The 16,623-nt window shown below is 44.7% G+C and overlaps 1 protein-coding gene across 5 annotated transcripts in view; it reads right to left on the bottom strand.

The window, feature by feature from the left end:
- Window positions 1–16,623, bottom strand: part of ASTN2 (astrotactin 2) — a 773,365-nt gene that overhangs the window by 512,778 nt on the left and 243,964 nt on the right. For all 5 annotated transcript variants that reach the window (XM_061604310.1, XM_061604311.1, XM_061604312.1 and 2 more), the window contains exon 3: window positions 4,995–5,373. In XM_061604310.1, the coding sequence (XP_061460294.1) occupies window positions 4,995–5,373 (379 nt within the window). The remainder of the gene's footprint in view (window positions 1–4,994; window positions 5,374–16,623) is intronic.

Below are 16,623 nucleotides of genomic sequence, written 5' to 3'. Positions count from 1 at the left end.
TCGGAAGGGTGGGATATAAATTTAATAAATTATAATAATCCACCCCCCTCATTTCCAGGAGGAAAGGAAAAAGAAAGGAAACACAATGCAAAAGGGGGGGGACACAATCACATATCATTTGTGGACTGAAAGCAACAACAACAGTGAATATAGATTGTATTCACTGGATTGATTTCTGTTCTCGACATAGCAATTAGCGAACATCGGCAGTTTTTGCTCCCATTTCTGTTTCCATCAGAATGCCTCAACATCCCTAACCTCTACGCCAGCCTTTCCCAACCGGTGTGCCTCCAGATGTTGTTGGACCACAACTCCCATCAGCCTCAGCCACTGGCAATGCTGAGGCTGATGGGAGTTGTGGTCCAACAACATCTGGAGGCACACCGGTTGGGAAAGGCTGCTCTACGCCATTTTATCTACTCCAAACCTGATAGAATATTGCAGTTTGGGATATAATTTAAGTGTGGCCTTTACCCAGTGACAAAGGTGCTGACAGGAAGAATGGGCACTAAAATGAGAAGAGAACTCAGGAACCATTTGTCACCACCACGTCACCCTCAGGAACAAGGAACAAAAGAAATAGAAAGAACCCTAACGCTGGAATGCTAGAAATGGATTTCTGGCTGCTGACAACAGGCTCAGAATGTATTTCACTCTCCACCTGAACATGCAATCATGCACCTATAATACGGCCTGTGTCCCTTCCTGCCTTCCAGTGGTGTTACAAATGATTATAATTCCCCCCTTCAGGCAGTGCTCTGAATATCAAAAGCTCCAGCTGAGGGGCTACACAGTATTAAACTGAAAGATCTGGTACTGTATTTGTTCCCAGAGAGATTCTATCCAGCAGAAAGGATATGCAAACTGATAAGGTGAGAAGTCCTTCCAAGATTATGAAACATTTGCCACACATAAGCAGGGGTAGGTCTCAACTTGTCTTATGCTAGAGACTGAGTCCCTACAGGGACACCATGCATGCAACTATCCAAGTTCCTCAATGGAAGACAATGATTATATTTAAAATCTATACAGAGAAAGAGATTGACTAGTGAAGCATCTGGGCCATGTGTCTGTGAACGGCTTCTCCACGCCAGCAAACTGCTCCTGGAAACCCAGAGCTCATTTAAAGCGCAGCAGCCCTGTGCTTACTCATCGCAACCCTGGAAGAGGGAAGAGTGAACTGTACCTAAGTAATACTGGGCCCACCCATGTAGCCGGTCATGCTCTCGACCTAGTATTTGTCCTGGGAGAGGAGAGAAGTGGTCTGAAGTTGGGAGTGATTCTTGCCACTCCTGTGTCATGGTCAGACCACTACCTGGTAAATATGGACTTCTCGTTGCCATGCCCCCTCCGCAGGGGTGAAGGACCTATTAAAATGGTCCGCCCCAGACGCCTGATGGATCCGGATGGATTCCTGACTGCGCTTCGGGAATTGGAACCTGCTGAAGGTCGCCCGGTTGAAACCCTGGTGAAGGAGTGGAACGTGGGGATCACCAGGGCATTAGACCGGGTGGCTCCGAAACGTCCTCTCCCCCTGAATAGAACTCAGCTAGCACCATGGTATACACCACGGTTGCGTAGCTTGAGACAGGAGGTGAGACGACTAGAGCGCCGGTGGCGGAAATCCCGCTCCGAAGATGTCCGGACACAGGTTAGAGCAGCAGTAGCTGCCTACCAAGTGGCAATAAAGGTAGGAAAGAAGGCTTTCTTTGCTGCCTCTATTGCGTCTGCGGAGTGCTGTCCCAGGAGGCTGTTCCAGGTGGTCCGAAGTCTGGTCGGTCCAGTTGCTCAGGAACCCTTGGAACAGTCAAAGGCCTCCTGTGACGACTTAGCAAAACACTTCACCGATAAAATCGAACACTTATGGAGCTCAATCCCGTGCGCCGTGGACACAGTGGATGAACCAGAGTTGGCCAGTTGCATGCCGGTAAATTGGGATCGGTTTCGGCTTCTCCCTTCTGAGGAAGTGGACAAGGTGCTTTCATCTGTGAAGCCAACCACTTGTCTTACTGATCCTTGCCTTCGTGGCTCCTTGTGAGCTGCAGAGAGAAATTGGGCGAAGGGATCAAAGCGGTGGTAAACGCATCCTTGAAAGAGGGTGTGATGCCATCAGCCTTCAAGGAGGCAATTGTAAAGCCCATCTTAAAGAAGCCCTCCTTGGATCCCCAAGTATTCGATAACTTCCGCCCAATTTCGAATCTGCCATTTCTGGGCAAGGTCATTGAGCGAGTGGTGCCCAACCAGTTGTCAGCACACTTGGATGAAACGGATTATTTGGATCCATACCAATCGGGTTTCAGGACTGGTCACGGAACTGAAACAGCCTTGGTCGCTCTGGTAGATGATTTGAGGAGGGCATTAGATAGGGGAGAATCCACCTTTCTTGTCCTCCTCGATCTCTCAGCGGCTTTTGATACTGTCGACCACAGTATCCTTCTGCTTCGCCTGGAGGGATTGGGAATTGGAGGCACTGTATTACAGTGGTTCCATTCCTTTCTCTCCGATAGGTACCAACAGGTAGCGTTGGGGGAGGAGGTATCAGACCCTTGGCCTCTCAATTGTGGTGTGCCACAGGGCTCTATCCTCTCTCCTATGTTATTTAACATCTATATGAAGCCGCTGGGGGCAATCATCAGGAGATTTGGGCTGCAGTGTCATCAATATGCGGATGACACTCAGCTCTATCTCTCGTTTAAATCTTCACCAGAGTTGGCTGTGGAGACCTTGTCCAAGTGCCTGGAATCCGTGAGTGGATGGATGGGAAGGAACAAGCTGAAGTTGAACCCTGATGACCGAGGTACTACTTGTGGGGGACAAGAGAAGGTTGGGCGACATTGACCTGAAGTTCAACGGGGTGAGTCTACCCCTAAAGCACCAGGTCCGCAGCCTTGGGGTTGTGCTTGATTCCAGGCTGTCCATGGAGGCTCAGATTTCGGCAGTGAGCCGGGCAGCCTGGTACCAACTACACCTCATACGAAGGCTGCAACCCTACCTTCCTGTTCACCAGCTCCCACTAGTGGTACACGCCCTGGTCACCTCTCGTTTGGACTACTGTAATGCGCTCTACGTGGGGATACCCCTGAAAACTGTCCGGAAATTACAACTGATACAAAATGCGGCGGCTCGACTACTTACGAATAGTCGCCGCCGAGATCACATCACACCAGTGTTGTTCGACCTACACTGGCTACCAGTTGTTTTCCGAGCCCAATTCAAGGTGTTGGTATTGACCTTTAAATCCCTACATGGTTCCGGCCCAGTTTATCTCATGGAGCGCCTTCAACGCCACCAATTATGCCGCCCGACAAGATCGGCCACACAGGGCCTTCTCTCAATCCCGCCAACAAAATCAGCCAGATTGGCGGGTACAAGAGAGAGGGCATTCTCAGTGGCGGCCCCCACTCTTTGGAACTCCCTCCCACAAGATCTCCAGCACGCCTCTTCTTTAAATGTGTTTCGGAAAGCCTTAAAGACCTGGCTCTTTCAGCAGGCCTTCGGGGTATCTGGGGAGGGTTAATTGTTATAACTGAAATGCCTCCTGCCCAGTTTTAATATTGTTGCTGCAGATGTGTTGTTTTTATATTGTATTACTGTATTTTATCAATTGTATTTTAACAATTTTGTAAGTCGCCTAGAGTGGCCATTGGCCAGATAGGCGACGAAGAAATTAAATTTATTATTATTATTATTATTATTATTATTATGCCTCCCTTCTCATCCGTCACTTCTTAATGACCCCTCTAGCACATTCCAAAGATGGCTGCTGTGATGTTCCTATATATTAGTGTATATATGGTAAGTGCTGGTTGTTTAGAGTATACATGGTAAGTAGTGGAAGAGGAGGGGGAGTGAATGGGCAATAGAATGCTTGATGATTGGCTGAATGTTTAAAATGGCTGACAGTATAAATGAAAGGATGACAGGTAAATCTGGGTGAATGTGAGGTGGTGAATTGTGGAATCTGGGGGGAGAAGAGAAAGAGTGGATTGCTTGGTGGGGTTTGAGAGAGTTGTTTGCCAGGAGAGAGTGAAGAAGGAGGGAGGTGGAGTTCGGATTAGTATTGAGTAAAACCATATGCTTATGTGCCTTAAGAAGAAATCTTGTTAATCTTGTTAGCTTTGTTATCTGTAATAAATACTTAATTTGGTTTACCAAAGGCCTGATCCTTGGCTGGGGTTTCACAGACCAGAAGGGAGGGTAAGGTAATGACCAAGGCTGAAGGGGAACTGTAACAAATGGTGGCAGCGGTGAAGAGAATAACAATACCAGTATTCAGAGTTTCTGGGAATACTAGTATTGGGACGTTACTGGTGGTTGCCTAGCAGGGGGATCTGTTGAGATCTGTGCTAGAGCGGATAGGTAAACCATAAGAGAGTGCGGTCTGGACTGGTGGAGTCCCTGGTGGTGCCTAGAGACAGGCAGTAACCACGAGCAGGTAGGAACCTGACAGGGAGAGCCAGGGAAGGACGCATCACAGCTGCTTCTGACAAAAGGAAGGAAGGAAGGAAAGAAAGAAAGAAAGAAAGAAAGAAAGAAGAAAGAAAGAAAGAAAGAAAGAAAGAAAGAAAGAAAGAAAGAAAGAAAGAAAGAAAGAAAGAAAGAAAGAAAGAAAGAAAGAAAGAAGGGAGGGAGGGAGGGAGGGAGGGAGGGAGGGAGGGAGGGAGGGAGGGAGGGAGAAGAAAGAAAGAAAGAAAGAAAGAAAGAAAGAAAAAAAGAAAGAAAGAAAGAAAGAAAGAAAGAAAGAAAGAAAAAAAAGAAAGAAAGAAAGAAAGAAAGAAAGAAGGGAAGGAGGGAGGAAGGAGGAAGGAAGGAAGGAAGGAAGGGAGGGAGGGAGGGAGGGAGGGAGGGAGGAAAGAAGGAAAGAAAGACAGAAAGAAAGAAAGGAGGGAGGGAGGAGGGAGGAGGGAGGAGGAAGGAAGGGAGGAAGGGAGGAAGGGAGGAAGGAAGGGAGGAAGGAAGGAAGGAAGGAAGAATGAACAAACAAACAAACAAACCTTTCTTGTCATAGTCAGGCTTCTCCCCGCTCCTGCCCAGACTGTCAAGAGGCCGCATCATCTGGCTCCCAAACTCGTCCTCCCTGCACGCGTGCTCAGGACGCAGGGGATTCTCCTCTTCCTCACAGTCGTAGTCATCCAGGATGGGGGTCTCGCGGATGGGCATGCCAATGACCGAGGTGTGGGCCTGTAAGCGTGAGTTCCGGAAGCTCTCCCTTCCCTGCGGGCCCAGCAGCACCGAAGGGATGTAATGGATCTCGTGGGTGGCCTCTGTGCTGGCACTCTTTTGCGGGATCCTGCGTTGCTTGTACCAACGGCGCTGGGCGTACAAGGCTACGGTGAACACCAGCAGCAGCAAGAGGAGAGCAATCAGACCGCCCTAAACGAAGAGGAGAGAACAAAATCCAGTGGCTGATTCTACACCCTCACTCTCAAACTCCATAAAAAAAAAATGCAATCAGGCTCCTTATTAAAAACTGCTGTAAAAGCCAGTGTGGTGTAGTGGATAAGGTGTTGGACTACGACCTGGGAGACCAGGGTTTGAATCCCCACATAGCCACGAAGCTCACTGGGTGACCCTGGGCCAGTCATTGCCTCTCAGCCTCATGAAAACCCTGTTCATAGGGTTGCCATAAGTCAGAATCGACTTGAAGGCACTACATTTACATTTATTTAAAAAATTAAACACACATGTCATGGCCTCAGTCATATAATGTAGACACTTAAAAGGTTTAGAGTTGAGCCTTGCTATAGGGTTGTAGAATCTTCTCCCTGTATTATTATCACATTTATATTCCACTGCAAGAATGGCACACGTGGAAAGGTATTACTGCCAGGTTCATCTTGAAACCACACTGTCAGGTAGGTTAGGTTATGTGAGCTTCATGGCTTCATGGCCCAAGCACACATATGAACTCACAACTCTGGTGTCAAAGGCCAACATTCTAAACACTACACTTGCTCTCCCACATTAATTAATTGATTGATTGATTAATTAATTATATTTATATTCCACCTTTCCTCCAAGGAGCTTAAGGCAGCATCCAAATATGGTTCTCCACCTCCCAATTTTATCCTCAGAACAACCCTGTGAGGTAGGTTAGGCTGAGGGAAGGCGGCTGGCCCAAGGTCACCCAGTGACCTTCATGGCTGAGTGGGGATTTGAACCCTGGTCTCTCAGGTCTCAGTCCAACACTCCACCAGCTACACCACAATGGCTGTCCATGAGACCGCAGGGAGAAGTGCAGCATCCTATTATGCTTCTATGGCAATTCCAACATACCTTGTCCACCATGCACTAAAACCAAGCATGCAGTACTCAAACATTGTGTTTGGCATATTATCTAGACAAAAAACAGGCTACTGCTGACATTTAAGAAGGTGAGTAAGGGTAGATTTTGTTTAGGCCAACAGATACACAATCAGTAGCTGCTTAGCCATAGTTTTGAGGGCAGAAGCCAACGATCACAGCATCCAAGTACGAAGGAGCACCAGCAGGAAAAGCTGGAAAGCTGACAGAGCAACAGCAGTGGGGACCATCGGGGCTTTGCAAAATGGCATGTTGTTGCTGAGGGGAAAGCTTGGCTGGTTGCTTCTAGCAGCAAAGAGATGTTTAAAATGCAAAATGCAGGGATGATCTGAACGCTGCATTAAGCACTTACAAATCTTTCAACCTGCATTAGACAGAAATGCTACACCCTGGAAAAGGAAGGGAGGCGGGGAAGGAATATGCAGAAGATCACATTGATTCTGAAACTGATTCAGTTTAAGAATAACTGAGTTGGTGCACATATTTGGTGGGACTAATCTCAACAGTGCATGAGAAACTGTTCAGAGTAGGTTTCGCTGTTTTCCATCTAATGTCTCCATTTTCTTAAAGGAAGAAAAGTGCTTTGGAGGATTGCATATTACAGCTACACTCTTCAGCTGGCAAGTGGGTAACCCCTGCCTTGAGCTGGGTTTCACCATTGGGCCCTGCCTCCATTTTCTATAATCCTTTATTGAGTTGTTTAATTCTTAAGAAAGAGCATCAGGAGAAAAACAAAAACAGGGTTACCAGATGTAGCCTGTGGGCACATTAGTTGCTTCAAAAGCAGCGAGAATGGTTTTTCTAGCTGTGCTTTGAAGCACCTCTGCTGGCCACCCCTCCCTTCCCCACTGCCACCTTTAAACTGTTCAGGACCGCCAAAAGCAAAACATTGGATATCACTGTCTCTACCAGCGCCTGCAGCAAAGTGTTTCCATTGGCCACACCTGGAAGACAAAGGGGTCAATCTGCCAACCAGTTGCAAAACCTCCCTGAAGCTGATTTAAAAAAAAAAAAAAAAAAAACTTCACTGGAACTGATCCGACAAGGTTTAAAGACTACAAAGGGGTGGGGTTTGATGGTGTGCCCATTTTGAGAAAAGAGAAATAAAGATGCACTGGAGCTGGCACAACAGTAAGTGTGTCCTTTACCCGTAAATTGTTTACCTCTTCAGAAAGGGAAATTTCAGACTGCTAGTTCTACTCAGAGTAGGCCCATTGAAGTTATTGGGCATGACTAACTTTGGTTCATTAGTTTCAGTGAGTCTACTCTATGACTCTCTTCGGCTTTTTCTCAGAAGACTGCAGATCTTCTTCGTCTTGTCATCTTCTTTCTCTTCTTCATCTTCGTCGTCATCTTCGTCTTCATCTTGTTTGTCTTCTTCTTCTATGTACTTTATTATTAGGTTTGCCAAAATAGAACAAAATAGCATGCAAGCTTTCAAGTTCCACAGAACTCCAGGCTGGATGTTAAACAAAGCAAGGGAGCGCAGGAGTGAGAGAAAATATTGGTTGATAACAACACCATAGATTATATCCAATGCTAGTCCTGCTCACTGAAATTAATGGCCATGACCAACTTAGGTCCATTATTTTCAGTGGTTCTACTCTGAGTAAAACTTAGTTTGACACAACTCTGTGAGTCTGTACTTGGTGAGAGTCTTAAGACAGAGTTTGGGAGGAGGCTCTAGCTTAAGACTCTCACCAACTGCAGACTCTTGATGTTTCCAGCAACCAAGGTTTTCTCTTTCCCCGCTCCTTTACATTTCTGGAGAACTGGAATACTTCCACGCTATTTTATGATATTTTGGGTGGCCTAAAAATAAAGGTATTTCCCTAATATGGCTTCAGAATTTATCTCATGGGCCAGCAAGGCCACTTTTGACTTGGGAAATTCTCCAGTGCAGTTAGTAACTTAAGGTATAAGAGCCCTGACCTCCTTTATATCTGGTCATCTAGAGTGTAAAGAGGAAAGAACCGGCACCAGATTTTTAAAAATGTCCCATCTTGCAGATGGGGATTAAAGTGGGTCCTGAGTCTGATAATCCTCACCACAAAACCAATGGCTACACTGCATCCTTGGCAGGCTTGACACCTACATTCATTCCTATGTGCACATTTAACTGAGTGCAAATTACACCTCATTTTCCTCTGAACGCAAGACAATGGGTTTTGCTGCATTATAGGCTAGCAACAAGGATTCACACACATTACAAAGAGCAGAAGCTATAGGGGAAAAAAAACAAGTGTGTGCTTTATCAACACCACTGTTGTGTTGATATAAATGGCCACTGCTAATACACGTAGTTATCATCATCTTCCACTTTATTTTCTTATCTCTCTTATAACTACACACACAAAAAAACCCCTCAAGATAACATTTCGTGCATCTGATGAGGTGGACGTAGTCCATAAAAGCTTCTGTTATCATACATTTGTTAGCTATGGAAAAATACATAAAAACATACAGCTTATGTTCCAAATGGTAGCTAGCTAACCACAAAAACTGTGCTTAGTTCGGTACAATAGTGTCACTATCCTGTCTTCTAGAGCATAGGAGGATGCCTTACACTCTGAGTCAGACCACTGGTCCATTTAGCTCAGTATTGTCTACACTGACCAGCAGCAGCTCTCCAAGATTTCAGAACTAGGGTCTCTCCCAACCCTACCCGCGGATGCTGGGGACTGAACCTGGGACTTTATGCATGCAGGTGCTCTATTCCTGAGGTGCAGCCCTTTCCCCTACTGTTTTCTCCCCTCCCCTTTCTTTAATATATTGTTCCATACATTTGAAGAAGTGTGTAAAAGAGAGCTCTAGGTTATCTACAATTAAATGGGATCACAAGTGTCTTGGTATAAGGTGGAGTGCTAGGAAGGAAGGAAGGAAGGAAGGAAGGAAGGAAGGAAGGAAGGAAGGAAGTTTCTGTAAAATATCTGGCTGTGAAGAATCAAACGACCAGATAGAACAGAGAAAGACAGGAAAATAGTAACATAAAGTGGGGTGAGGTGAGGGGCATTGAAGTACAGCACTTCGTGGCCTGCCCCCAGAGGATCAGATCACCAAAGTGCCAGACAAAATGACTCTGCAGATATAATACAGTGGCTCTCATTAAATTCCCCACCACCACTTTCCTGAAACCTCATCTGCTTTCTCATTTGGGTCCATAATTGACACTGATAACCCAAGAGGGGCTCAGGGAGGCAGAACAACTTTACTTGCTTGGCTTTCCCAATTTATCCAACCGTTTCTGTTTAGGAAGCTTCAGTAGTCAAACAGGACTTCAGTCCTAACCTCCACTACATCATCATCATCATCACATCTGGCCCCTAGGCAGACGTAGCTTAGGACACGCGGAAACACAGGGGGAATTTGTGCCTTTCAGATTTGCTTAAGGAAGCTGAAGAAAACAAAGCTATTCAGACAAGAAAGCACCACGGCTCAGTATGTTGTGCATCTTCACAAGCTACCTCTTGAAAAAAGGTAAGACTTTATCATGTTTAATCCTTGGCGGGAGCACTCGGTGCAACAAAACGTATTTGGACATGATGACATAAGGCAATCCTAAACTGCCTTGTTTTGTTTGTTTGTGACACACATCATGTGGGTGCTCTCCTTGTTGCAATTAGGAGGCCTCAGATAGAGGAGTGTTTACGCCAGCAAAACTTATCCACTTGTGCAGCTGTTCCCTGACGGTTAATACTGTGGCTTGTTGTCCTGGGTTGTGGTGCAGTTCTGCCTTGCTCTAGCCTGCCCTGTTGAGATTCCCTAGACCAGCCTTTCCGAACTAGTGGGCCACCAGATGTTGTTGGACCACAACTTCCATCAACCTCAGCCAGCATTGCCAATGGTCAGGAAATATGGGAATTCTGGTCCAACAACATCTGGTGGCCCACTAGTTGGGAAAGGCTGCCCTAGACCTCTAGTTTCCATCATGTCACCTCTCCCCTCCAATACAGAAGCTACAGAAAGATTATGTCTACCAGGGGGCTGGACCAACTGCAATGGTAATTAAAGCTGTAGCAGCCCCACTTTCCAGTTTATGAGAAGGGATTAACAACCTATTCTGGGCTGCCTTGTAGTTGCTCCAATAGGCCAGTCAGAGCCACCTATCAACCAGAGCCCACCTGGGTCAAGCGCCCATAAAAGGGGAATGTTGCTAACACTCCTTTGTCCCTCATCCGGCAACCAACTCTGGAGGCAAACAACATCAGACGTGACCATTAAAGTTTTGCTATGTCAGCTTGCCTAGTACAGGTTTAGTTAGATGAAAAATCTGATTTAGAGCTTTTATTTTCCTTTTGATTGTATGCACTGTCCCTGCTTTTTAAAATATAAATATTCCACTTAAATAAATTGCTTAATTGGATTTCTTGGCTGTACTGGTTTCTGGAGACACTCAAAAGCTGGTACCACCTCCCCCAATTGCTTAGACCAGCCTTTCCCAACCAGTGTGCCTCCAGATGTTGTTGGACCACAACTCCCATCTTTCCTGGCCATTGGCAATGCTGGCTGAGGCTGATGGGAGTTGTGGTCCAACAACATCTGGAGGCACACTGGTTGGGAAAGGCTGGCTTAGACTGTATGGATTAAGCTACTGGCTTAAAATGTCTGGGAGATCAGGAGGGGTGAAGGGCTGGAACTGCTTGACAGAAGGCTTGAATTTGACTGGCAGTCTCCTTACCCCTAAATAGACCACCTCACAGCAATGGGAATCCCACACCCCTTGCATTAGGTAACAAATAAGCAGGTGGTGGCAAGAGACAGAAGTGGGGGAGGACACCCGTCACTAGGGGCTATTCTTGGGCCTGGACCACAGGCTCCAGCTTGTACAAAGCACTGTGGCTAGAATGTTGATTGAGACATACTACCACCAGCACGTAACTCCGGTGCTTAAAAGCTCACGTTGGCTTCTCATATGCTACTGAGCCAGGTTTTTGCATTCACAGTTCTTGCATTAATTTACAAGGCCCTTAACCATTTAGGCCCAGGATACCTGAAGGACCTCCTGATCTCTTATATTCCCACCCAATCACTGAGATCTTTGGTGGAATCACTGTTAATGATCTCCCATGGCTAGGATGCATGGCTCATATTTACCAGTAGCTGTGTATTCAGTATTATAGGCCCAATATTATGAAAGTCCCTTCCAGCTGAGGTCTCTGTGGAACTTCCAGTACTTACTGAATTTTTTTTTATTCCAGCAGACTTTTAAACAGCATTCTGATTTTTTTTTAAAAAAAAAATAGTTTTAACTCATCTTTAGACATTGTACTGAGTCTTCTACAAATTGCTTAGAGATGACTATAACTAAGCAGCATATGCATTGTTGGAATAAATAAATAAATAGCAAGCAACCCTACTAGCTTGGCATTGGAGCATGGTGTTGCCATGTTGTTGTTGCTGCTGTTGCTGTTTTATTCTATCCATCATTTTTAATAGATTTTGCATTATTTTAATGTAAGTCTCTTTGACCTTTCCCCTCTATAACTGATATATACATTTTCTATAATAAACTGTCCATGGAAAAAAGGTCCTAAATTTCTCTTACTCGAATCACGTACTTCATCCACAAAAAGACCTCCTAATCTGTCTACTCGGTGGCCAATGTGCAAGTAGGCAAAACCATCAAACTTCACTTGCTTGTTTGCAGTGAAGGTTGATCCATTAGGGCAAATGGGCACTGTCTAACTCACCACAGTCACTCTGTCTCCAGCCAGCCCCCAGCAGCCTGACTTCTTACTTACAGCCAGTCCAGGGGATGGCTCTCTTGGTCATTGGCTCTAGCTTCCTCTACTATTGGGCTCCCTGCCTTCTGCCCTGCCAGTCCCATTGGGCACCAGCCACCATTCAGAATCTGGACAGACAAACCCTGAAAAATTGCGGTGGTGCATAAACTGGCTCGAGAGGTACAAGCTACCAAGGGTTAAACTAATCATCACAAATGTCTTACCTGGTTGCCTTCCTTTTCTCACGTTGACTCTCAAGAGGAAAAACATAACACCCCTTCAGAAGACAAATGTACTTTGGCACCATAGAATTTGCAGTCAATATTTACCTCCACATTGGCTTGAAATGCAAATTTATATCCCCAAATGATTATATTGTACATTAGCATGATATTGTTTAGGGTAGTTAAAACAAACTCTCTCATAATACTAGAACTCGTGGACATTCAAAGAAGCTGAATGTTGGAAGATTCAGGACAGACAAAAGGAAGTACTTCTTTACTCAGCGCATAGTTAAACTATGGAATTTGCTCCCACAAGACGCAGTGATGGCCACCAGCTGGGATGGCTTTAAAAGAAGATTAGATAAATTCATGGAGGACAGGGCTATCAATGGCTACTAGCCATGATGGCTGTGCTGTGCCACCCTAGTCAGAGGCAGCATGCTTCTGAAAACCAGTTGCCGGAAGCCTCAGGAGGGGAGAGTGTTCTTGCACTCGGGTCCTGCTTGCGGGCTTCCCCCAGGCACCTGGTTGGCCACTGTGAGAACAGGATGCTGGACTAGATGGGCCACTGGCCTGATCCAGCAGGCTCTTCTTATGTTCTTATGTTCAAAAAGAAATTGTGAAGAGCTCCAAAAGGACCTCTCCAAACAGAGTGAATGGGCAGTAAAATAGCAAATGCAATTCAATGTAAACAAGGGTAAAGTGACGCATGTCAAAGTGCAAAAAATCTTAATTTCACTTAATTTCACATAGTATATATTAGTATTAGTATATGGGTCTTAACTGGCAGTGACTAATCAGGGGCAAGGCCTTGGGACTGTAGTGAAGATGTGAAGCTTAATGAAGATGTCAACCCAGTGTGTGACAGCTGTGAAAAAGGCAAATCCAATGCATGGCATCACTAGGAAGGAAAATGAAAATAAGAATATAAGAGCCTGCTGGCCATCTAGTCCAGCATCCTCTTCTCACATTGGCCAACCAGACTCCTGTGGGAAGCTCACAAGCAAGACTCAAGTGCAAGAGCACTCCCTCCTCCAGCAATTTCCAACAACTGGTATTCAGAAGCCTGCTGCCTCTGAAAAAATAAAGCTGGCAGTATCATAAAACCATTATAAAAAATCTGTATAAATATTTGTATAAATTAAATTTAATTAATTATACTGTCATATTGCACTTTCACTATCTTCAAAACTAAACCCTGGATTGAAACAAATGGACTAATTATGTTTAGTATCAATGTCTTCTAAAGTTATTGTTTACCCTTATCTTGTAACACTGTGTAGAGGAGATGCAGTGCTTTATTTTATTTCTTTCCCCTTTTTTTACATATTCTGAAAACTCACCACAAACATTTAAACAAAGTAAGAAACAGTGCTATGCATAAGACATTTTGCAACAATTTTGCAACATTTGGCAGGAAAGGGATAAATCTGGGTAAAACAAAGGAACTTTTGTTTGCCGTTTATTTTGCTTGACAATTTGTATCTTTAAATACTGAGTAGAACTGTAGAAAATAAACAATTTTGCTTAATTTGTCTTAATTCATAAAGGCTGCAGAATTTAGTTCTGCCAATGTTGAATGCTGTTTATAGTGCACAACCCTGCTAATACATACTAATATGAATGTCTACAGAATCTGTATCAATATTAATATTAAATATTGTCAGTTTTATTCAGCTAAACTTTACCCAGAGTAAACCCATCAGGTAGGATTCAATGCTAGTCCTACTCACAGTGGTGTGATATGCAAGTTTGCTGAGAATGGATTGATTATTTGCATGCTTACTGAGTTCAGTGGGGGAGGACACCCGTCACTAGGGGCTACTCTTGGGCCTGGACTACAGGCTGCAGCTGGTACAAAATACTGTGGCAAGAATGTTGATAGAGACATACTACTACCAGCAGATAACTCCAGTGCTTAAAAGCTCACGCTGGCTTTTCACATGCTACTGACCCAGATGAACCAGCGCGGTGTAGTGGTTAGAGTGTTGGACTACGAACTGGGAAACCAGGGTTCGAATCCCCACACAACCATGAAGCTCACTGGGTGACCTTGGGCCAGTTACTGCCTCTCAGCCTCAGAGGAAGGCAACGGTAAACCACCTCTGAATACCACTTACATGAAAACCCTATTCATAGGGTCGCCATAAGTCAGAATCAACTTGAAGGCAGCCCATTTCCATGTGTGGATGTGAAAGTTGGACAGTGAAAAAAGTGGGTAAGAGAAAAATCAAGTCATTTGAAATGTGGTGCTGGAGGAGAGCTTTGTGGATACCATGGACTGCGAAAAAGACAAATACTTGGGTGTTAGAACAAATTAAACCAGAACTGTCACTAGAAGCTAAAATGATGAAACTGGAGTTATCATACTTTGGGCACATAATGAGAAGACAGGATTCACTAGAAAATACAATAATGCTGGGAAAAACAGAAGGGAGTAGAAAAAGAGGAAGGCCAAACAAGAGATGGATTGATTCCATCAAGGAAGCCACAGACCTGAACTTACAAGATCTGAACAGGGTGGTTCGTGACAGATGCTCTTGGAGGTTGCTGATTCATAGGGTCACAGTAAGTCGAAATTGACTTGAACACATATAACAACAACAAATTTCAGTGGGTCTATTCTTAGCAGGCCTTAATGGAATAAAACCCTAAGGGTCTTGTTTAGCATTTGTAGAAGTCATTCTCATACCTGGGGGCTTTTTCACCCCTTTCTACCTAACTCCATCCCTCCATAAAGTGTACACCCCTCTTTCCAACAGTTGTGCATCACAACTGTTTATTGCAAGACTTCATTACTGAACACCCTAGAGCAAGGTCAATTCTGTTGCCCTCAGAGAGTAAGTAGGAATGCTGCTGCTGTTTGAAAACCTTTGGTTTAGAATACAAATTTGTCCAGCACAGAATGCTGGGATGTATTATGAACTGAGCGACATTTCCAATCATAGAGTGTTTGCACATCCCTGCTAGGATACCTACCATCACTTGTACCAGTCTGCGAGAGCCAGGAAGAACAAGATAAGTATTGGAGGCTCCGCTTGCTTTTTCTTGTCCCGTAAGTACATTTTCAGCTGCCTGTCTATTGTCAGTGACCCCTGTGCTAGCAACCTATTGTTTAAACATGAAACACACAGAGAGAAAGGCTCTTCTGAAAAGTCAAACTTTGGAGGGATTCAGGAAGGGCTCATTTTAATCTAATTTTCGTGTTAATTTGTCCAAGTAAAAGAACTGGATAGAGAAAAAGGGGAAGGAAAGGAGATAATACGTGAAATGTTTTACTTGACAGTGTGCCATTCCAAAACTGATTATTTCTGTCTCAGGGCTCCTCTCCCCCCCCCCCATATTTCCAAACAATAGGCACATCCTGGGGGGGATTTAGCATTCTAAGACTGGATTTATAATACTCTGTTCTGCAGTGATAAGAACACAGGCCTTTAATCCTCTGAGCTGTGAACATGCATATTCTCTTGCATAATAGCCTTTTTTTTCTTTTTTGCCATGCTCGGTGGTGCCCCCAAGCCACACAAGCGTCAGCAGGGCAAAAACAAAGCATGAGAGCTCGGAAAGTATGCATGACCTATGAAATACCTAGAATGCCAGCTGCAGAGAACAGAATGCTGGACAAGATGGGCCACTGGCCAGATCCGGCAGGCTCTCTTTATGTTTTTCTGCGAAGTCTGCAGAACAAATCCTGGAATCCATTTGAAATCTATAGACTTTGTGATTTTACCATAATAGGTTGCATCCAGTACTGATCCTACGCAGAGTAGACCCATTGAAACTGATGATGGACATGAGTTAAGTACATTAATTTCAATGGGTATACTGTGAGTAAGACTTAAGTGGATACAACCCATTATTATTATTATTATTATTATTATTATTATTATATTAATTAATTTTTACATCCTGTCCTTCCTCTCAGAAGGAGTTCTAGGGAAGCTTGGTCACTATTTTATAACATTTTGATTATTTATTTTAATTATTATTTATATTCCACCTTTCCTCCAAGGAGCTCAAGGTAGCATCCAAACATAGTTCTCCCCCTCCCACATTTATCCTCACAACCTACCTGTGAGGTAGGTTAGGCAGAGTGACAGTGATTGACTTGAGGTCACTGTCAGGACCCTTCCTGTCAGGATCCCACCTCAGGCCACCACCTGCTAGGATCCCACCTGTGGCTACTGCCTTGTCATGGTCCCACCTCAGGGTCCTGGTCTTTAAGTGGTTCTCACCGGCTCTAGCAAAGATCTCTCAAGATCCCACTGCTAGGCAGCACCACCAGACACTCCCTGTAATTCAATATTGCTTTGAGAATGTGCCTTAGTCTCCTCCTGCCCATTGCTACTTTGTGCCAGGGTTCACTTGCAGGC

The sequence above is a fragment of the Rhineura floridana genome, chromosome 20 (assembly GCF_030035675.1).
Source record: "Rhineura floridana isolate rRhiFlo1 chromosome 20, rRhiFlo1.hap2, whole genome shotgun sequence".
Taxonomy (NCBI): Eukaryota; Metazoa; Chordata; class Lepidosauria; order Squamata; family Rhineuridae; genus Rhineura; species Rhineura floridana.
This window is presented reverse-complemented; position numbering and strand designations above follow the sequence as displayed.